The sequence below is a fragment of the Blennius ocellaris genome (genome assembly GCF_963422515.1).
Source record: "Blennius ocellaris genome assembly, chromosome: 22".
Lineage (NCBI taxonomy): Eukaryota > Metazoa > Chordata > Actinopteri > Blenniiformes > Blenniidae > Blennius > Blennius ocellaris.
The window spans coordinates 1,588,192-1,610,957 of record NC_137671.1 but is presented as its reverse complement, the minus strand read 5'-3'; the positions used below and the strand labels follow the sequence as shown (position 1 = coordinate 1,610,957).

The following is a 22,766-nucleotide window of genomic DNA, read 5'->3' as shown; positions in this document are numbered from 1 at the left end:
AAAGTTCTCTGGATGTGGAACCCATCTATAAAATACGTTCAAGGAATATAGTTCCAGGAGATCCCTGAGTTACTGACAGCATAACTGACTGTTTTTTTAACACACACACACACAAAACACACACATATTCGAGCTGAAAGGATCTATCATGGCCACTAGGTGGCGTGGTAGACTTTAATGTGAAGTGCTCCAGTCTTGTGACTGGGTCCACGGTGGAGGGATGGCCACAACATGACTACGAAGGAGCAGTTCCCAAGGTCAGCGCAAATATTTAGAAACGGTCTTATTGGATTTTTTTTTTTCTTTCAGACTTCAGTAGAATAAATAAGGTAAGAGGTTTATTAAGATAAATGTAATTAAGCAAGTAAAATCTATAGTTTATTCAAAATCCTGTGCAAATAAGAACGTTTTAAGTCCTGATTTATCAGACGAGAGTGTTTCAGCAGTCTTCAGGCGTTCAGGAAGTTTGTTCCACAGGTGAGGAGGTAGGAACTAAAAGCTGCTTCACTTTGTTTCTTCTGACTGGAGGAACGCTGAGTGAACCTCTTCCTGAGGACCTCAGAGGTCTGGAGGTTTGACATTCTACAAGTCAATCTCAGATTATTTAGGCCCCAGATTAACCCATTCAGAGCTGTAGAGACCAGAAGGAACATTCTGGAGTCCATCCTTTGACACACAGGCAGTGGAGAGGGTGGTGGTGTAATGTGCTCCACCCTCAGGGTGGTGGTGAGCACTCTGGCTGCAGCGTTCTGGATGAGGGGCTCAGCTCACAAACAGTGTCAGCACTCTCCAGGACCTGTTCCTCCCACCAAAGCCTGGACCGAGGTCAGAGGTCAGAGGTCATGTCGTGAAGAGGGCAGCAGCGTCTCCCTGAAGAGGTGACGAAGACGAGTGTTCGTAGTGAATTAGAGCGGATCAAGAGGTTAGAAGTGAACGTGACCCCCGACTCTGACACACCACGTCAGTGTTGGCAGAGTTCACTGATGGATGTCAGTGATCTGGTGCTTTCCCACCGTTTGCGCCGTCCCTAAAGTTCTTTGCACTGTTAATGACGTTAATTCACGCACTGATGGAGGCGGCTGCCAGTCACTGGGGAATGGACGGCTTGGACCGGCGGCGCTGCAGGCCCCCCCGGTTCTGGTCAGAGGTAAAACTGACCGGGTGTTTGGAGTGTCCAACGGTATCTCAATGAAGTACCAGCCTCACAAGGTGGGAGTGTTTGTATCTCCCTTCATGATGCAAATATTGAAACTCCATATGATCGTTTCCACAACCACTCCGTGAACCCAAGACGTTCTGTTGCCTTCACAGGTAATTATTGTTTATTGCTGTTGCTATGTGTACACCTCTGGGAGGCACAGTATTTGGTGAACTGGTTCAACACATAAAAGCATGTCGTGTTTCTGCCTCAGCACGTGAGGCCGTCATGGTTTCTTCCGACGAGCCCGCAGGTTTGGCCAGACACCAGGTTGCAGCCATTAGCTTTGAGTAGAAATTGGTTCCAAGCATTTTCTCAAAACTCTTTTGTGTGTAACAAAAAGACTGTGGGAGTAGAATGGGACATACAATGTGTCCTGGATGGACAGACCCAATTTGCTATGGCATGAAAGTATTACCAGACGTTGTTGTTTGCTGTGCTTTGTTTAGAGAAAGTGTACATAGCACCACTAGCTAATGGCTACGTGCCAGCCAATGAAACTGAGCATCCGTGTTACTGTAAAGTCCTGTTCCTTGCACCCATCAGCAGTGCAGATAATCCAGGAATTTCCATTTGCTTTTCTATCTGTTGGACACTGTGGGAGTCTGACCTGTGTTATCCTCCCCGATTCTGTCCATTCCGGAGGAATTCCTCCCCTTTGACGTCACAGATCCAGGTCTTAAGTGAGGATTTATTATGGATTGAGTGTTTTGCTTTCTTCTTAGCCTGGCGTAATACCTGACCAATGATCACAGCTTCACTTTACGGTTGGAAAAGGAACCACTGCAATAACATGAATAACATGAAGCTGTTAATGTTCACTGGATGTTGGGTTATCGCTTCTCTTGTGGCATTGATGTGGTGAGGAAGGATGTGATTCAAGGTCTGTGCCAAAGTACACGTGTGCGTGTGTGTGTGTGTGTGTGTGTGTGTGTGTGTGTGTGTGTGTGTGTGTGTGTGTGTGTGTGTGTGTGAGAGAGAGAGACAGATTGCGTCAAACATGTTGTCACTGCACCGACGCGCGTCATGGTTGGAGTTCAGGTTCAGGTTGGTTTTCTGACTCTTGTGTCACGTGACTCCAGAAAAAACCCCAGCGAGGATCAACGTCTCCTCGCCGGCCCCACCGGGGTGGAAAGTGAGACAGAGATTTGCATCGTCATCGCTCTAGTCCCAGATGTCCAAAATATATGGAATCCAGATGTGGTTTGATTCACGTTAGCAACATACGACACTCTATCATCTGCAAAGTAGATCGGCTTATCTTATAATATTACTCATAATGTGGAGATGCTTTTTATGAGTTTGAATTAGGACAAGAAATGACACAGTTGTTTAAATGTGCATGTATTAAGACACTGGACTAAATTGGTAAATTTTCCCTTTTACACAAGTTTGGTGAAATTCACAACCCAGCTGAGGTAAACCACCATCAAGTAGCCAGATATGCACTAACCTACAAAATAAAAGACTCTGGGGCATTTGTAACACACCATCTATAGGGTGCTGAGACCGACAGTATTCAGTTCTATGTTTATCGGCTTTAACAGAAAAAGCTTTCCAGGTTTGGGGGATTTCTATCCCATAATACATGAGACAAAGTCCCATTTGTTTGTTGGTAGCTGAGTCAGTTGGAAAGGATAATGATGTCTCGCTAATTTCAGCAGACTTTATACAGCATCTTAAGAAATCCAAAAAAAATATACACAGAAAACAAGTCAGTATCTGTTGGATACACCTTGATATATTAAAGGTGTCATATTTAGCTAAATTAACTTCCTAAAAGTTCTCCAGCAGTACTGATCGTCTCCACACCTGGAGCGATGTCCCAGAAGAGAAGACAGTGTGTCCTCTCTCTCTCTCTCTGTTCCAGGTTTTAAAAAGTGTGTTGCTCCAACCAGCCAATCAGAAATCAAACCCTATATGATGTAAGTGGGGGTTCAGCCAATCACAATCAAGGTAGGCTCCTCCCCCTTTGACTCTTCCCACAATCAGGCAGCTCTGCTCTGGCACATGGCGCCACCAGAGAAAGTACTTCCTCCTCTTCCCATAGATGGGTGTGTGTGTGGGCGGAGCCAGTCCAGCTCACACAGACACAGCAGATTCTGAATGCAGCTCCTAGGATCCGATATTCTAATGGAGGAGAATCAACTTTGAATACGAGGTTTCTGGACCGACCAGGAGGAGGAGGTGAAGATGGAGGATATGACTCCTTTAAGTCTTTTTTACGATGTGTCACATCCTGGAGGCAACAGTTTGCCTAAAAAACGCTGATGGAGCAAAACAGGTCAAATCCATTCCGCTTATAAAGCAGAAGTCACCCAGGGTTTCTGTGTCCATTACACAGCTCTCGGCAACATTTCTTCTTATTATTGAACCAATCTAAGACCATTTTATCTTGACTTTAAACTGGATCAGTCAAAGAAAATGACACAGTTTCTATAAAACGAAAGTTCAAGTAGTTTGGTGGTAATTTCCACGTTGGATTGAGAGGGTGTGTGACGTGTGGAATTAGCTGGTGAGAGGATTGGCGACACTTGTCGACGAGCCAAAGTTCCATAGCGAAGCTGAAATAACTTCTAACACGAGCTCATGAAACGGCGTTGAACACATCAGCAGAGTGGAGGATCACGCTGCTTCTGCTGCTTCTGCTAATCACCAGTGTGAGAAAGAGGCTGTGGCTTGTGAAGGAGGAGATGTGAGAGACTGCACGTATGCTGCTCACCGCTGGCAGCGTGTGTGTGTGTGTGTGTGTGTGTGTGTGTGTGTGTGTGTGTGTGCGCGTGTGTGTGTGTGTGTGTGTGTGTGGTGAGTCAGTGGGCATGGGTGTGGAGTCATGATCATCTTTGCCTTGAGACGCACATTGTGTGTCTTTACTGCGCGACCCTAAACTTTCCACAGTTTAGTTTCCTCTGGCACACCCACACACACACACACACACACACACACACACACACACACACACACACACACACACACACACACACACGCACACACACAGCTCTTCATCACCCTGCTCTTTAAATACTCTCAGAATGTGTCAAATGTAAGTTTTTGACTCAGATTTTAAAAAAAAACAACAACAAAAAAAGGTGTTTAAACTTCAGTTGACAGTTGAACCTGAGACTAGAAGTCAGGGACAGTCTGCAGTTCGGACCAATGTCAGATCAGTTAGTACCTTGCTCCATTAAGAAAACATGTCGTGGACTAATAAATAAGAAGTAGTGAATAAGTACTGCGTACAGTACAAGTTGGTTGTTTGTTGTTGACATGTATAGAAATGCAGCTCGGACCAACACAGTGTCTGTTTCGTGATGAACATGGACGATCCGGTTATGGCGACAGGCGTCATTTAACTATTCAGAACCAGCAACTCATAATGGACGTGTGTCTTGACGTTTGCTGACTGTGCAGAACGCTTCGGTTGGACTCACAGTCCAGGGATTCCTGATGTCAGGCGATGGAGTCCAGAGTTTCCACCGCAGTGGAAAAAAAGAGCCACTTACCAAAACCTCAGGTTCCGCCGCATGTTCCTGCATCCTCACCCAAACCGGCCGTCCCTGTCGTCGCTGTGATGTCACGCGTTGCGTAACGGGGGTTTTGTTGGCAGCCTCGGGAGGGGCGACCCCTCTGACCTCCAGCGCTGGTTCACACTTCCCCGTCCGGTCGTGTCTTAAAGGAGTCTTTGGTAAACGCTGGAACCGACATAGGAACCGACATGTGAGGCCGTGCTCTCCTGTACTCCCTCCCGTGGAATCTCTGTCCGTGGAAATAGAAGTGAACAGCAAACGATAAATGCCAAAATGAACAACGTTGAGAGAGAAAAATTCAACTTTAACGCCAAATCGGCTGCATTTGAACAAAATTCCCTTCAGTGAACTCAGTCCATTTGAACTGACTCAACAGGATTGTCCATCAAAAGTATGAAACAAAGCTGATCTCCGATGAGATGTCGTTTCAAAATGCAGATGTGAATGCTCCCTCAGTCTTAACGGGTTCATCCTTTCACCTGCCAAGACTTTTGTTTTTGTCCCGTTTCCTCGACAATCTGATGAAAACACATCAGTTCCTGCTTCAGTCTTTCTCCGCGGTCGATTTAAATGTGGGAACAAACTTTGCAGGTCCACTACACTCTATTGAATTCTTGGTTTTCATCTCCCATCACAAGGCACTGTCGCCACCTGCTGGTCAGGAGTGTGAATACGCTGGTTTTTGCCGTCATATGTTGGGTGTCGCATGAAGATTAGGGCTGCGTGGTGGCACAGCGAGAAGATCCTGGTTCAAATCCTGACTGAGTGTGCCATGCTGTGTTTTGTCAAAGATCTTTTCAGTCGCGTGTGACTGGAAAGTGTTTGGTGCACCAGTGCATGATGCGAAAACAGTTGCCAACATGGCGGCCAGGAGGAACACGTGACGGTGGCGCCGCCTCCGTTCATGTTTACCAGCAGCTGGCGACGTCACGGCGCATCCCCAGCTGGTTTTCCACCGCTGGTTTCTGTGTGAAGGCAAACGAGACATTTCATTATCGTTCCGTCTCGCGAGCCGACAGGAAACACACCGCAGAGAAACGGTCGCCCCTTGAGCTCCAGTGGGGACGTTTCTGCCCTGTTACCCGACCTACATTTGCTTTTTCTGTGCTTTTCTCACTGCGCTCTGGCCGCTCTCACAATGACAGTAATTCCTCTGGTCTGGAGGACGACGCGTCCCTCATTATATCAAGATTGCAAGAGTCAGCAAAAAAAAAAAAAAAGTCTTAACTTGTAAAACTTGAAGCCGTGACACAGTGTGAGGAGGCCGAGAGGCGACGCAGCCGCAGACAGGAAAACACTCCCGCTGGGGGGGGGGGGGGGGGGGGGGGGGGGCGTATTGACACGGCGATAACGACGATAGAACGGGGTGTGAAGAATAGGGCGCAGTGTGTATTTTAACTTTAATAGGGAGCAAGGACACGCCTCCACCCGAGACGACCTTTCAACTCAGGCTGGGTTTATAGTTGTGGAGGTGAAACTCCTGAATCTGAGCTCAGGTCAGTTCCTACCTGCCGCTTCCGCTCACTTCCACACTGTTTCCTATTAACAACACTGTCACCGAGACCAGCTCATCTTTTCAATTCTTTTCCTTCTTTTGCAACTCTGGAAACTCGAATGATTTCAGATCCTCTGGACTCGTTTCGTTCCTGATAGAACAGAAACAACTCATCCGATGTGGAATCTGAGACGTTTCACCATTTCATGCAGAATATTATAAACTCATTTTGAATTTGTTGGCAACAAACTTCCTTCGAGAAGATATCATTTACTGGGGTGTGACTTCATCGTCATCACCATCATCATCATCATTGGACTTCTGTGGAGATTATTGTTTATTTTCGTTATGCTTGATTCTGATTTCTCTTTATTCAAATTGTGCTCTGTGTGCCTCTGTTTGCCACGATTTGTTATGTTTGTATTAAAGTGAAAGGTTTTGTGTTTACTCTTCAGAAATGATGAAAGTGTAGTTTTTAGGTAAGGCCACGAGTGGGCGATGTTATTTCTTTCCTTTGCCAATGGGCTAGGTCGGCCGAGAAGTTTATGTTTTCGTTTATGTGTATTTATTTATTTATTTATTGAATTATATGTAGGTATTTGACCAACTTTCCACAGAAACTTCTCACCAGAATTGCATTTTCAGGGATGATTTGTCATCATCCTCGGACCAGTCCATTAGATTTCTGAGTGAAGCCCTACAGAGTGAAGCCCTACAGAGTGTAGCTCTATGGAGTGTAACTCTACCGAGTGTAGCTCTACCGAGTGGAGCTCTACGGAGTGTAGCTCTATGGAGTGTAACTCTACCGAGTGTAGCTCTACCGAGTGGAGCTCTACGGAGTGGAGCTCTACAGAGTGTAGCTCTACCAAGTGTAGCTCTACGGAGTGTAGCTCTACGAAATGTGGCTCTACCGAGTGGAGCTCTACAGAGTGGAGCTCTACGGAGTGGAGCTCTACGGAATGTGGCTCTACCGAGTGTGGCTCTACGGAGTGGAGCTCTACAGAGTGTAGCTCTACGGAGTGTAGCTCTACGGAATGTGGCTCTACCGAGTGGAGCTCTACGGAGTGGAGCTCTACAGAGTGTAGCTCTACCGAGTGTAGCTCTACGGAGTGTAGCTCTACGAAATGTGGCTCTACCGAGTGTGGCTCTACAGAGTGGAGCTCTACGGAGTGTAGCTCTACGGAGTGTAGCTCTACGGAATGTGGCTCTACAGAGTGGAGCTCTACGGAGTGGAGCTCTACAGAGTGTAGCTCTACGGAGTGTAGCTCTACGGAATGTGGCTCTACCGAGTGTGGCTCTACAGAGTGTAGCTCTACGGAGTGTAGCAGACATGCACCAGAGTACAATGAGCGCTCAATATTAACAATGGTAGAACACAGACACTCTAGTGGACAGACCAACAAGTTGGATTGTTTTTACGGTGACTGTCAAAATAAAAGCACCAAGTTCAGGAGAATCCGGACTGGTCGTCATGACAACAGGGAGGAAGCTTTGTTCCGATTGGCCCTACTAATGTGCAGAAGAAATAGTTACTACGACGTGGTGTCCATGTGAAACAACTGCGACGTTACAATATCAATAACAATTCATTTTATTATTAAACAAACTAACCTAAGTGTGCCTTCAGGGATTCTGCTGACACGGCAGATCTTTTCGCCACAGCAGAAATAAGTCGAGACGAGTGGATCACAACACGACCTGCTTTCCTCAGACTGGATGAAGCGGCGGATTCACGGATGACGTCCAGACCAGGCTGGAGCGGCGTCCGCCTGAGTCCCACTCGTCTTAATCACCTGCCAGGACACGTTTACACAACAAGGCCTTCCAATGTAAACTCCAGTTGCGTCTCGGATGTTTGTTTTCACTACATCGGCTTTGAGAGCCTCGAAAGCAGACGCTTCTCAAGTTTACCTCCCGAGTACTGATTTTTGTCTCCATGTAAACATTGACACGGTTCGACAAACAGCAGTTATACTGTATGTGAGCCTCCGTTGCTCTTCCTCAAGGTTCAGGAGATGCTAGATCATGGAATTGTACCCTAATAGCCTTTCTTCCTCAAATCTGTTTTAATTCACCGTAAGCTTGGATCACACCTCTATTAATAATTACTCAAAATATTTGGCCCAACGTTATCGCGATGAAAATGGAGCTAATCTAATCGTATCCGGTCCAACTAGAGCTACACTCTATAGAGCTACACTCCATAGAGCTACACTCTATAGAGCTACACTCCATAGCGCTACACTCCGTAGCGCTACACTCCATAGAGCTACACTCCGTAGCACTACATTCCATAGCGCTACACTCCGTAGCGCTACATTCCATAGAGCTACACTCCGTAGCGCTACATTCCATAGCGCTACACTCCGTAGCGCTACATTCCATAGAGCTACACTCCATAGAGCTACACTCGGTAGAGCGGCAGACCTTCACCAACACCACGTTTGTTCGCAGAACCGAGTTAGCATCACGAGCATGTTCGTCGTCAGCTCGTATCGATCGCCGTCAGGTCGCTACGTCACCGTGGAACGATGAGCGGGGAGCGTCTCCATGGCAACTGATCTCCTTTGACCTCCTCCATGAGGAGCCTCTCATCCACTTTGTGTGGGACGTTTTTTCACAGTTTTGGGGGGAATTTATTCATCTACATCTTCAAATACATCAAATCAAATCAAACATTATTTATACAAGAACTTTTTTCATACAAAAGGTTGTAGCACAAAGTGCTTCACATAAAATAGAAAATAGAAATGCATACAACCACACACACACACACACACACACACACACACACACACACCCATGGTGTCATCACTCCCGTGTTACTCACTTTTCCTGAGGAGAGAAATGTAAGAAGGGATACATAGAAACCAATAAATAAATCCATGCAGACAAACACATAACCTTCTCACTCAACCCTAATCCAACTAATCTAACTCATCTAATTTATTTTTAAAAAAAAGAAGAAAAAAAAAATATATATATGACACACGTCCTCACTTTTATTATAGTTTCTTCTCCACTGAAAGAAGGCTGACGATGAGCTTCGGAGTGTTCCTCCAGGGCTACATCCCAGTCCGGTGTACGTGCAGGCGGGTCACGCCCTGCAGGCCACCACAGACACACGTTCACATTCACACGTGTGTCTCGTTTTGACTCACCGGCTCGCGCCGCTTTCACACGTAGTATTGAAAATGAGTCGTAGGTCATTTGCTTTGACTCTGATATCAGCTGCGTCCACACAGCATTCACACACACAGGCAGCATTTATACAACATCTCAGCTGGAAAGAGATTGTTTTTTGTGTGTTTTCATTCCAGACAAGTTTGGAAAGAGGCAGAAACACAGGAAAACTGTGCAGTTAGCCTGCCAGGCCACCAGTGGGTGCTGTTGGTCGTTTTGGAAATGAAACTACACACAAGTGTGTACAGAACAATATGCCTCTACTACCTCTATACTGTACGCCACTGTGGCTTCACGACACTAGCATGACATGTGTTCAGACACACAGAGATTCAGGCTAATTCCACACAGAAACACCCCCGAGCCAAAACTCCAGGCAGCAATCTGGATGCCGTGGCCTCGTCTTCCTGCAAACCTCTTCACGAAGTGAGCGTGTTCGTGATGTTGACCCTGCCTTCCGTCACTCATTAACTCTGCGGGTCTGTAATGATCGACCTCGCCGGCTCCTGCTGCGTCACGACGGCGGCCCGAGGCCCCGCCGACGTGCTGGAACGGCAAACTGAAGGTCGTCATGATGTCATCATAAACCTCATCCTGCTGGAGGAACGTTCCAGGTCCTTTTCCCTCATATATGGATTATTGGCGTCCTTGTTGGGATCAGGCAACACAGCCCCCCCCCCCCCCCCCCCCCCCCCCCTAATGGGGCCCCACTACCACCCTGCATCAACACACCGAAAACATGAAGCAGACAAAACCCTCGGGGCACATGAAACGAAAAGAAAAGAAAAAGAAAAAAACATTATAGTAGTAAATGAGAGTGTGTAAGCTGTGTGTGTGTGTTACATTATTAAAATAAAGTTAGTCCCAGTTAGTCCCATACACTTTGTGCCAAACTCCCAGTCCTCCACCAAACACCAGGGAAGTTAATTCCACATTTAAGTCTGTTTAAAGTGAATTCAGCTATTTTGTTTTAAACACATTCATGAAGTGTGTATATTTGTATATATTAATCATTCACATTCGACAGTAGCAACTCACTTCTGTGGTCTGACAAACTTAGAGCACATATTTATTCTCACTTTACACCATTTTTAGCTTTATTTTAAGACGTAGTCCAGCTTTGCGGACACAGTATGTGATAAGTGTCATTGTTCCAGGAGAGGCTCACGGGACCAGCACCGGTTTCCATGGAAACAGATGTCCGGAGGTCCTGAGATATGGAAGATACTGTGGCTGAATTTTCTAGAAGCCGAGGCCTGCAAGCACGCAAGACTATAGATATAAGACCAAGGTGTCACACTTCTTACTTTACACTTCAATTCCTTGTTGTTGTTTTTTTTTTTGCTTGGTTGCATTTTTATCGTACTTAAAATGTTGCACATTTCAGTTGTGTTTGTTTTTCTGGCATTTCTATATTGTCTCGAAACGCCCCACAGAGAATCAGCCTCAAACTGAACCACTGAAACTCCATCAGGTCACGTTTTCCAACGTTCTTGTTTATTTGTTGGTGAGCGACACAGTCAAGGTGATCTTATAAAACTCTCGGCCGTAACGAGGGAATTCTTCCAGAACTGCCGCTATTCTCTCAGTTTGCTGTGAAAATCCGATGCAGTACTATTTTGAGTATTTGGACGCCCAGTTTAACCTTCATGTCTGCGATTGGCTTGATTCAGGTGTATCTGATGTGGCTGGTCAGATTAGATTTGAGACTATTTCTGATTCCCATGTGACTGCAGGGCTTCATACGTTAGAAACACACACACACACACAAATCACACTCTTTACTCCACCAAACTACAGTATAGTTCTTTATTTTACAGAGTGAAGGACATCGTCACACAGTAATATTTCAGCTACAGTCAGGATTTACTTTCCTACCAAGTTTAAAAGAAGAGATAAATATTCTTTGGTCACATATAAATATTTTTTTTAACATAAAAAGATAACTTAAACACAGAAACAGATTTAAATAGTTTGGCTAAATATATATTTATATAATAGCATGTATATATTCACAGGTGCAGGTGGCGTGCGGCCACACACAGTGCACTGACATCAACACAACAACATTTACCAACAAATCCACGTCTGCTTCTTTCACCAAAGTACAAATTCAAGTTGAAACGAGCATTAAAGTGCCCCCGCCACCCCCCGTGGTCACGACTCTTAAACGCCCAAACCTCCTGATCAGACCCCCCCCCCATACACAAACACACACTCACCGCGGGAGTGTGTGTGTGTGTGTGTGTGTGAGAAACTGGCGAAGAAGTAGAGAGATCCACTCAGGTTGTTTGAGCGTTTAAAAAGCCTTTTAATGATGCGTCACGAGACATCGATCAGCTCCGATACAGCAGAGAGGAAGGCATGTTTCACCTCAGCAAGCCCATCCCCCCAACCCCCCCAACCCCCCCAACCCCCCCCACCGTTACACACAAAGCAGAAAAAGGCACTTTATATAAAAACTGCAGAGGGAAAAAAATAAAGTGAAGACACTGGGCTCTAGGATACTGCAGGTGAGGAAGGCACGCTGTAAAGTCACTCCGTTTGTCAAGTATTACCAGGTATTTGGTGGGTTTCAGTTCCTACTTCCATCTGTAGAGATTACACCCTAAACGACACAACAAACAATCAAACAGAACTACAAGTGGCGTTTTTTTCTTCTTCTTTTTTTGTTTTGTTTTCCTACTGCAAACCACCCCCGCGAAAACAGTCTGAGAATAGAAGTGAAGAAGTATGTAAATAATATGTAATATAACTGCTTCTGGCCAGCAATGAGGGCTGGTCCACACTTCTGGAGAGCTTTTAATCCCGCCCGGTGACCTCAGTTGTCCTCGCCCACCTCTTTTTGGGAGACGGGCCGAGAATAGCGGGGACACTTTGGGTGTCTGCGGCCGCCGCCGCCGTCCTCTGGGCCGGGTTTGAACCCGTCGGGAGAACAAACGAGCGACGAGGTGGAGACCGGAGGTGTTAAAAAAAAAACTGCTTGTCCAACGACTTTAAAGGAAAATGTGCCCCACTGAGGATCCGTACCACGTCAACGGGGCCGCCGTTGGGATGGCGTCCAATACGGCCGCCACCTTATCAACGTGCTTTTCAATGTTTTTCGCCGAACCGCCATGTTGTGTCCTTACTTTACAGATTGGGCCCAGATCGTCACGGCGACACAGTGTTCCTCTTTGGCCAAATATTGAGATTACTTTCAACATTTGAAGATAATTTGAAAAGTCTCAGCTTTAACTTTCCACTTTCTACTTGATTTTGAACAATTTAACTCAGTCTTGACAGTAATGTCATTTTTACAATTACTTATCCTTAATGATTTATTTTGTGACTTTCTAACTGCGCAATTTTCTTCTTAGTTCAGATTTTCGTTGATTTCAGCTCTTTGCAGTAGAGGTGACTTGTATTTCTGCAGGCATCGCGACACAAAGTAATAAATATTATCCGACAGTAACACAACGTTGTAGATCTTCGAGAAGGAACACGGAACCAGCATTTTAAACGCTCTGCCTGCGTGTGTGCCGATCCCCATGGCCTGCTGTCTGTCCTCCTGTTAGTGGGAGGGGCCGAGAGAGGGTGGAGCCCCCCCCCCCCCCCCTGCTGCGGTCGCACATATGACTGAGGCCATTAGCTCAGTATATTAAAGTGCTGTCAGCCCAAAGCACTGCCTTGTGGAGGGGACTTAGGAATCACGTGAAAAGGCTAATATCTCAGCCTCGGCCTCCGGCGGCGGGGGAAGACGAGCCCCTGCAGTGGCGTGGCGGCGCGCTGATCCACGACTCCACAGTTCACCGCTGCAGCGCACATCTGAAACTGATCCTCACAGGACCGACTGTCTGTTCGCATTCCTTTTTCCAACAGCGCCGCTGACCCTCCTGTCCTCTTGCACGGACTCGATGTGGCGACTCTGAATGTTTTTAAACTCGGTGCCGACGCGTCACATGACTCTCTAATCGGCTGCAGGCTCGTGGACAAACCCCCGCGTCTCCCTTCATACCCTGTCTGACCTGGCGAACACATAAACAAGTGTCAGTTGGGTCATTTGGAAGGTTCTGTGGGATTATATAGGCTTCGACAGGGATCTGGCTCAGAGTTCAGATTGAAATCCACATCAGGGGCTTAAGTGTTTGATCAGCGGGCCATGGGAAAACCCGCGCTGGGGGGGGTCAGTTGGCAGACGAGGCCGGACCGCCGGGTGACGGTGAGGTCGAGACTTTGTACATGAACAGGATTAAAATGTCCCGACGAGGTTCTCGGATTATTTCGGGGAAAAACTGAAGAGGCTTCGATGTCCTTGTGAAGCCAGACGTTCTCAGGATGGTGGGGGAACTCAGACCGGGGGGGGGTTTCAACGTGGATTCAGCCTCCAAAGTCATCAGTCTCACACAGAAAGTGAAAGCAACAGTCATTTAAGATGAGTATAACTCACCTTATAGATCCTATCAAGGCAAAGACTAGCAGTAATACATTAAGAGATAAATAAATGACATCGACAGACTTGAGGGCGTTCGAAGGCGTCTGGTAGCTCATCCGTAACTATGGGGGCTCTTGGGGTTTATGGGGGACGAGTCTTCTCGGCCGCTCTGGCCGATGAGTTGGTAGAGCCGGTGGCTGAGGTTCTGCACTTGGCACGTTCCCAGAACGCAGCCCACCCTCATGAGCTGGCCGTGGTGGGGGTAGTGGTGGCCCCCCCGCGATCCCGTGTGGGCGTGTCGACGTGCCCTCGGCGCCCTCCGCTCCGTCGGCGCGGCCTCGTCTGGCCTCGCCCAGGCCAGGCCCGGAGAGGCCCGCCTCGCCACGGTCGCGGGTCGGCGTCTCTGGAAAGCAGGCGGCCAATCAGAGGGCTGGCTGGAGGCCGGCGGGGGGGCGGTGCCGTCGGCCTGACTCCCTGGAATGGAGAGGACGTCCCCTCTTTGGCCCATGAGCTTGTAGAGGAGGTCCAACCTGAGGACAGGGAAATGAGGTGAAAAAAGTGAGAAAGGCGCCCTCTAGTGGCCGATTGGATTGTGACTGCAGCAACGTGAAGCTAATCAATAAGTGAGGAAAGCCCGATCACGTTGGAGGTAGTGGCAAAGTCTAAAGGACAATTTATGGTAACCAGTGACGTCACCATGAATCCCTTCAAAATAAACGTATCATTACTGGATTTGTTCAAACTAATGGAGATTAATTAGATCTAGAAGTTTCCCTTGAGAGCAAACCCAGAAGTATGACAGCAGTTACACATTTTGTACATGAAGATCATCTGAACTACTTGAAAAGTCTAAAACGAGCAAAACAAAATGCTTCTTAATGTCACGTGTTTATGTTTTATAGATGTTTTTATGTTCCATAAATATCATCATAAGATTCATAAAACATACATTAACAGTGTAATGTGAAATATCACATTAGTTTAGTTGGTAGAAACAAAAAGAATGAAATTTAGAGAGTTTTAAAAACCTAAATATAAACGTCAGTTACGTCACATGTCTAATGACCTCATATCTGTTGAAGTGATGCGAACGCCGTTTCGGTGCGGCTGCCGTCGCTCTGAAAACTGGAAGCAAAACCCATGATTGAAGCATCTCACTCGTGCGTCCAGCTCCTGGGGGGGGTCACCGATTAACGTCACAATGCCGCTTTGATAAACCGACGACTTCCTTCCCGGCTGACTTTGTGCGGAACTGAGCAAACGCCAGACTCGTGTCATAATTCACCACATTAAAGGTGACGGGGTTGCCGGAGACAACAAGCCCGTTGTTGCGCGACACAGTGAACCTTTTTTGAAAAGCTTGCACAAACCGCCGCCGTGGGACACGCGAGCAGGACGGCCGGGTTTCACCAGCGTCTCAGCCGAACCAGGAAGTGCAGCCCGCTTCTTCTTCCATCTAGTTGCAGACGTATTTCTGGCCTGGTGTGATCAGCGCTTCTCTGAAAAGCCTTCGTCATGTTAATAAATAAATAAATAAGTAATATAAATGGGACGAGCTCTGTTCTGCGGTGTGGCGGAGCGGCAAGTACAAGTTCAGCAAACAGTGTGGGGCGATTGGCCATCTGTCCACTGTTTGACCAGGACCTGACTGGACACATGGCGATGTGGTGTTTGTGACTAAGCCCCCCCCCGAGTGGAGTCGTCACCCGTTAACCAGAACGTCCAGTCTGGTCACTGTGTTTAAATACGGCATGAGAGCCAAGACATCGGCCTTGTTTGCTGTTCTGACTGGGCAAGTTGTTCCACAGCCGCGGCCACAGCCCGTCTAATTATAAAATACGTGTTCTTCTCGTGAAATGCTGACTTATTCCACCACAAACGCTCCAGACTGGAGGCTGACATGTCAGCCTGGGAATTCCACTCTGAAACGTGAACTTTTCCATGCAGCCCCTGGATTACTTGCTGGCAGGCGTCGGTAGCCTGCGAAGGACCTGCAGTCCGGCGCTTGAATTGCCAGTTGTGTGATGGCAGGCCACAGACGGAGGCCCGGCAGCTCGGTGCCACATCACCGAACGCCACCAAATGGCTGGACTTCTTCTGCAACACTCCCTCGAACGAGAAATAACCAAGTCGCTCAACACGCATGTCTTATTTCACAGTAGCTGGATTTACATGGCAATAGTTGACCATGTTTCCTATCTTGACTTTATTCTTGGAGCTGTAATCTGTGGTGTTGTGGTGACTCCTCCTCCTCCTCCTCCTCCTCCTCCTCCTCCTCCTCGTTTCGAACCCAGAGGTCAGAAGTTTAAAGTGGAAGAGCTTCGTCCTGCACTTTTAAACTGGTTCCTGATGGGTGGTCAGGACAGACGCTGAGCATCTTCGCACATATTTTACCACATAAGTACAGATTTCAGGGACTCCTACGACTTGCTTGGGAGATCTTAAGGTCAAATCTTGGCTACAAGATGTCATCGACTCCCCGAGGAGACACACACCCTCCTAACACTTTTATTGGAATTAATTCAGGCCAAGAAAAACACAGCACAAATTTGTGTTCTCTCACTCTGGCCATTAATCCAAATCATCTAAGACCCTAAACCCACCAAGGCAGAACCTGTTCCAGAACCAGTCCATCCTTCATTCAGCCCTAATCCTCCCCAGGATGAAACCACCTCAACCCTCGTGAACGATCAGCTCCATCCGAGACCCAAGCTTAAAGACCACCGGAGCCACAAACTGAACTTCAGAGGATGAAGACCCCTGGTAAACCCCTTCAGAGCCTCATTGACCCCCTGGTTCAAGATCTTAAAACCAACTCTGACATTTCAAGGAACTGGGGACTTGGAAAGACCAGAAATAACCCTCAAAGTCTGAAAGGAATCCCGCAGTTGCTTCATTCAGGGATTTTTGTTAAGGTTGTGAGCACTTCACCAAAACCTACTGGTCCCAGTCTGAACCCCGTAGAACCTGAAGTCACAGCCGTTCTGGTTCAAGCCTTTCTCGTGTCGTCGTCCTCATGTCAATAGACGACAGTGAGTTCTTACAATCCGTCACCCTTTCAGTTGTTCACATGTAGAATTTGTAACTGAACGACTGAGTGCAGAAGGAAAAAATAAAAAAATCTACGCTGGAAACTTAAGAGGCACTTTCTTCCACTGCCACACTGCTCACTATGATTACTGGAGAAGCTGAAGCTTACCAGGCGCAGCCTTAATCAGCAGCAAATAAGGCATATTAGTCTGTAATCTCCTGCCAGGCAACAGTGGGCAGATTGTTGTTTGCAAGAAGCAGCACAGACATAAAGGAAATGTGATTGTATTTCCCACAAAGTTCTGATCCTTGTTGTTCCCGAGCTGCTCTGCTTTCACCACCAGCCTTACGCAAGCCGGTCAATTACACAAATAGACCAGTCCTAAACTGTACGCTCGCTCTGAAACGACATAATTGTGAGGCGAGGAGCCAAAACGCTCTCATCGACCGACGGCGAGCTTTGCTCTTCCTGCAGGAGCGGCCTTTGTTTCCTCCCTGTGGCTCCTGGTCGACTGGGAGCTGCTGCTCTCGTGTTGGGGTCAGGGCCATACGTTGACCCCGGAGCCTACCCGCTGCTTAAAGATGTGAGGGCTCGGGATTCAGGTCTTAGACAATAATAATCCACACAGGAATTCTCTGCCTCCCCACCTCAGCTTTAGCCTGCGTTGGGGGAGATTCCCCCCGTCCAGCCTCATGGCTTCATGTACTGCATGTCCCCGGCAGCCTGAGCCAAAAGTCCTGTTTAGAACCCGGCAGAGATGGAGGAGGAGGAGGAGGCGCGAGAAGAGACCTCTCCTCCAGACGGTTTACAACAGCGGTAATCCTGCTTTCAATCATTCCGCAGGCATAAAAAGTGCTTTTCTGACCATGTATACACAGTAAAGAGGGAGTAGTGCTCTTGTTGTTCCTGCCTGAGGCGTAAGTGTCCCAAAATAAAGATGTCAGATGTGTGGAAATCCACCAGTGAGTCCAGTCTGCGTTACAGGTAGACACTACGTCTCCACGCCAGACATCCCCATCCTCACTCTGAAGGAATACCAAAGGGGAATTTATTTGGCCAAGGGGTTCAGCCACACGTAGGGGTTGTCCGGACACGAGGCGAGTGGGTCGACGCAGCAAAACTCAAGCACTCGTCAGAGCCTTGAACCCAAAGCGATGAGATGCCTTCCACCGTGGCTCAGCTGCTGAAGCCACATTTAACCGTTTTGGCCGCGGACACCCGCCTATTTCCCCTCGCTAAAATGAGAGCACGGCCTCAAGATGTCGCGCGGAACGACAGTCTGATCCGAGGAAGGTACGGTTTCTCCTTGTTTGGAACGCTGGGCCTGGCGTCTCTGCTGGGTTTTGTCGTGTCCTTATCAGGACACACGGAGACAACATGAGCGTAAACACAGGACTGGGGAGGAATGACAGAAAGCTGAGACTCACGGAGGAACACAGACAAAAGCTGAGCGATCATTGCCTGTCGTTGCGCCGTCGGCGTGTGACGGTAAGGGAACGGGACGTGCTTCCAGGAAGCCCAGAGGAGAGCCAGAAGGTTCTGTCCTCATAAAAGCTTGACGAGACGCTCATGAGCTCCGATTAGAGGAGCGAGGAGGCGTGGGAGGTGAGACGAGTGGAGGTGAAGGGAGAAGTCCTGTACGTGAGGACGGGAATCGGATGAGGGGCAAAAGGTCCTTGTGTAACTAAATCGTAACTGAAGAAACTGCCGGACAGCTCTGCTCGTCCCCTGATCCCCGTTTACATGGCAACCTCTCAAGTGAAAACACGTCGTTGTGTTTTCCTCACAGGAAAACGTTGCATTGCACAGCGATGCTTCGAAAACAATGTCTGTTTACACAGAAATGGAAGAAACACTGAAATGGACGCAGTAAGCATATTGGGCCATTAGCCGGCGCTGTTGTTACCGCTGCCAATGAAAGCTGGGCGACCAATGAAGTCGGAAGGTTATTTATTTATTTATTTATTGTATTTTACCAACATTTCGCAAAAACTCCTTCCCCCGAATTACTTGAAATCGTCGGGGATGATTCGTCGTCATCCGAGGATCAACCCGTTCAATTTTGGGACGTTAACGGCCAGTCGTTTCCGAATGATTCCTCATGGAGGAGATCAAGGAGATCAGCGTCTGTTGCCATGGAGACGCTCTGCTCAGGTTTTCACAGTGATGTAGCTACCTGACAGGCTTGTTAGCATCGATATGAGCTAACGGCAAACATGCGAGCAATGGTAACTCGGGTCTGCAAACAAAATGTGGCGTTGGTTCTATTAATCTGTGTTCTACCGAGTGTAGCTCTAGTTTTAGTACTGAAAGCACACACACACACACACACACACACACACACCCACACACACGCACCAGAGAACAACGGGCTCTAAACAGGAACGACGGGCGAACTGCCAAGTTGCATTGCTATTACAGTGACTGTCAAAATAAAAGCACTGAGTTGGATTGTTATTACAGTGACTGTCAAAATAAAAGTATCAAGTGCCAGGCGAATAAGGGCGGAGAGTCATGACACCACGGAGGAAACATTCTGATTGGCTTTGCTGAGCATGTGCAGTAGCGTCGTTCTAGAAAAAGTTGCGTTTTCTACCGCTTTCACAGAATCAGATCATTTTCAAAAAGCTCCACCTCGGAAGCAGTTTTCGAGACGGAACCTCGGGAGACGTCCGATGGTTCCGCAGGCTGATTGTGCTGCTTGACGGGTTTTATCAAATGAACCATGTCTTCCTGGTAGAGCGGCACTGAGTCACCAGATCAAACAGCAATGGAGAAAGAATTGGCCTGACGTAGCAAACAAAGGAGGCGGATTAGTGAAAGTTTATCACGATGAGACGCCACCGACCCCCACGCCTCTGGACGTCACAAGATCTACTCTTTACATTTCTACATATAGAAGAACGAACGTAATCATGTCAAACACATAGTGACGATGAGGGAATAATAAAAAGTGATAGAAAATTGGGGGAAATGTAAAAGTCTTCAGATTAAAGACAAAATGTGGCGGAATAGTTCAAATTTAAGATTAATGCTGACAAAATATGTGAAGTAAAAGAAAAGTAGGAAATGTCACAAGTCAATCTTAAAAGTCACTTCAGTGAAGTGCAATGTGACACTTTTAAAAAACCACCAAGAGGTGAAAACGTTGAGTCCAGATTTGACGGCGAAACGACGAAATTCACTCGGCGAGGAAACCTTTAGATTGAACGACGGCGGTGGCGTGTCCGACGGAGGGTTTAACTGAAGGTCGTGGAGCGGCGGGGCTTCTCTTCCTCTCCATGGCGACGGGGCCGGCGGGGGGATTAACGAACGAGCTTCCCCTCCGATCGGGTTTCAGCAGGTGTTTGTCACATCGCGAGGCGTTCTTGTATGGAGGTGGAGGAAACACCACCCCCCCACCCCCTTCAGAAACTTCAGACGAGGCCACAGTTTATTAACTTCTTCAAATGTCCGGCCACAATTTATTCCCCCCAGATCGAAGTCAGAAAACACGAGAATAGACACAAATCTGAACGTAATTGAAATGTCGCCCCCTACTGGACGTACTGATGAACATTGACAGGTTAATGTGTGTGAAGGAAGCATGTCTGGGCCCTAAATCGACCTTCGCTGGGGTCAAAGGTCGTGTTCAGGGCCCGACGGTGGCGATTCAGGCTCAGGCTTCGCCAACGGCTTCTACCGACACAAAAACACGGCGCCCCCAGTGGACAAACCGGGAACAGCGGGTACTTTTGAAAAGAGGTAATGGGGCCGGATTGGAATAAGTTGATCGGTCAGCCAGCAGGTGAGGCGATCAATAAGACCAGAATAGGTCAACGAGACGCATTCACAGTCTTAAAAAAAACCGAAGAGAGAGATTAACAGTAATAACTCAAACTTCTGTTCCTGCTTTATCAGCCAGACACAAACCGACCCTGACGTCCACAACTACACAAGAAAATGCTCCAGATACCTTATATTATCATGAAAAAACTTATATTATCTATCATGAAAAAACGTATATTATCATGATAAAACTTATATTATCATGAAATCTCTGTGATCAGAGGACAGAGGATTTCATGTTCAACTTTTTAAATCAAGTCATTTGAAATTGTTCACAATACATTTTGGGGAACGTATTTTTAGTTCTTTCACTCTAAATAGCTAGTAAGTGTGTGTGTGAGTGTGTGTGTGTGGGTGTGTGTGTGTGTGTGAGACCTGCAGCCGTAATGAGGGTTTTACTGTCTGGATGAATTCTAACCAACTGAAACTCTTCTTAAAAAGTACTTTTACTTGAGTTCCACTGCCACTGATTTGAGGTCTTGAATACAAAGTTGGACCAGATTTGTTTCTGAGACACCAAAAGACATTTGAAGAAATGAAACCTCCGTCCCCCGAAACTATTTGAGGTGTTTTATTTTCTAAATCCAAAGTTCTCCAGGTTTTACTTTTGGCGAGTTGAATGAAAAGAAAATTCAACTACTTGTAATAAAGTCAACGATTCTGAGGCTGTGGATATGAAATCAACCAGAAGAGGGCAGCACGCACAGCAACCCGGCCCCTGGACACGCACGCGCGCACACGCACACACACACACACACACACACACACACACACACACACACACACACACACACACACACACACACACACACCTCTGCCACGGCAAAGTGTGGAAAAATACAGGTGCCCATTCACTGGCTCACATCTTTTACAATAGCCCCACGGGGGTATTTACAGCCGCTCTGCCCACACACACACACACACACACACACACACACACACACACACACACACACTGGTTCCCACACCTTGCAAAGAGCACTGTTTTTTTTAAACACATGAGAAATAGGAACAGTTGCTCGCCAGATCAAGAAGGGCAAGAAAAGAAAAAAAAAACTAAAAATGCCAGGAAACAATCCGCATTTTGCCAATTTCGTGCTTGAATTATAAATCAACGCACTCGAGTTTTCCCTTGAACAGACACACATGTCTGTGAAATAAGTCAGAAATAAGACGTTTGTCTCATTAAATATAAAATATGAAGGAGAAACGGCGATGACGTGACAAGAGAGAGAGAAAGTGGTTCAGTGTATCAGAGGAAAGCCTTTGACCTTGCACATTATCTGCTACTGCTCTTACACACACACACACACACACACACACACACACACACACACCGATGACTTCTCACCCCAATACTCCAACATTCCGGTGTGACCGTGTGGGAGACTTTTGAATGTGAGCACGAGCTCACGATGCCACTTTTATGTTCGAATATTACTTATTAGAAGCAAAGTGTCGCTGCACGACGTCACTTCACATATAAAATGCAACTTTAAAGCCCAGAACATGTCACTATTTATTAAAAGCAGTTGGCCGGTGACGCACGTTTGGAGCGCTTTTTACGCGCAAAGGTGCGTTTTGGTGTGAAGAGCCAATCAGCGCGCCGGGTGCTTTTTTTTTTTCTTTTCTTTTTTTAATGAATAAAGTATTGCAGTAGTAGTAATAATATTATTGTTTGTGGGAGTAGTAGTGGTGGTATAAATAGGAGTGGAGGTGGCGGGCTGGTCCTACCTGTTCCCGGGACGCTCGTGTCGCGGCTCAGCCTGCAGCCGGAGGGAAACCAGGCTGATGCAACACACCGTCAGCGGGAGAAACGACCGCATCTCCGGACAACCCGGGCACTTTACGCCCGCTTTTTTTTTTTTTTTTTTTTCCTGGAGAGGAGGGGGGTGGGGGCACCTCCCCGCTTAAATCCCGCGAGCGGGCAAGGAACCCAAAAATAAATAAATATATAATAATAATATATATAATAATTTATATATAAAATAAAACAAAAAAAACTCAATAAAATAAATTAATTAACTTAAAAAAAAAAAAAAGTCAAGTTGATGCCGGCGGTTGATATCCAAGCTTTGCAGAGTGCAGAT

The 22,766-nt window shown here is 47.1% G+C and overlaps 1 protein-coding gene across 1 annotated transcript; it reads right to left on the bottom strand.

Moving 5' to 3' along the window:
- Window positions 1–13,154: 13,154 nt before the first annotated feature.
- adm2a (adrenomedullin 2a) lies at window positions 13,155–22,526 on the bottom strand. The gene is made up of 2 exons (XM_080518658.1): window positions 22,411–22,526; window positions 13,155–14,347 (listed from the first exon to the last, which is right to left on the bottom strand). The coding sequence occupies exons 1-2, from the start codon at window positions 22,500–22,502 to the stop codon at window positions 13,930–13,932; spliced, it is 510 nt and encodes a 169-aa protein (XP_080374784.1). The 5' UTR covers window positions 22,503–22,526; the 3' UTR covers window positions 13,155–13,929.
- Between the last annotated feature and the right edge of the window lie 240 nt (window positions 22,527–22,766).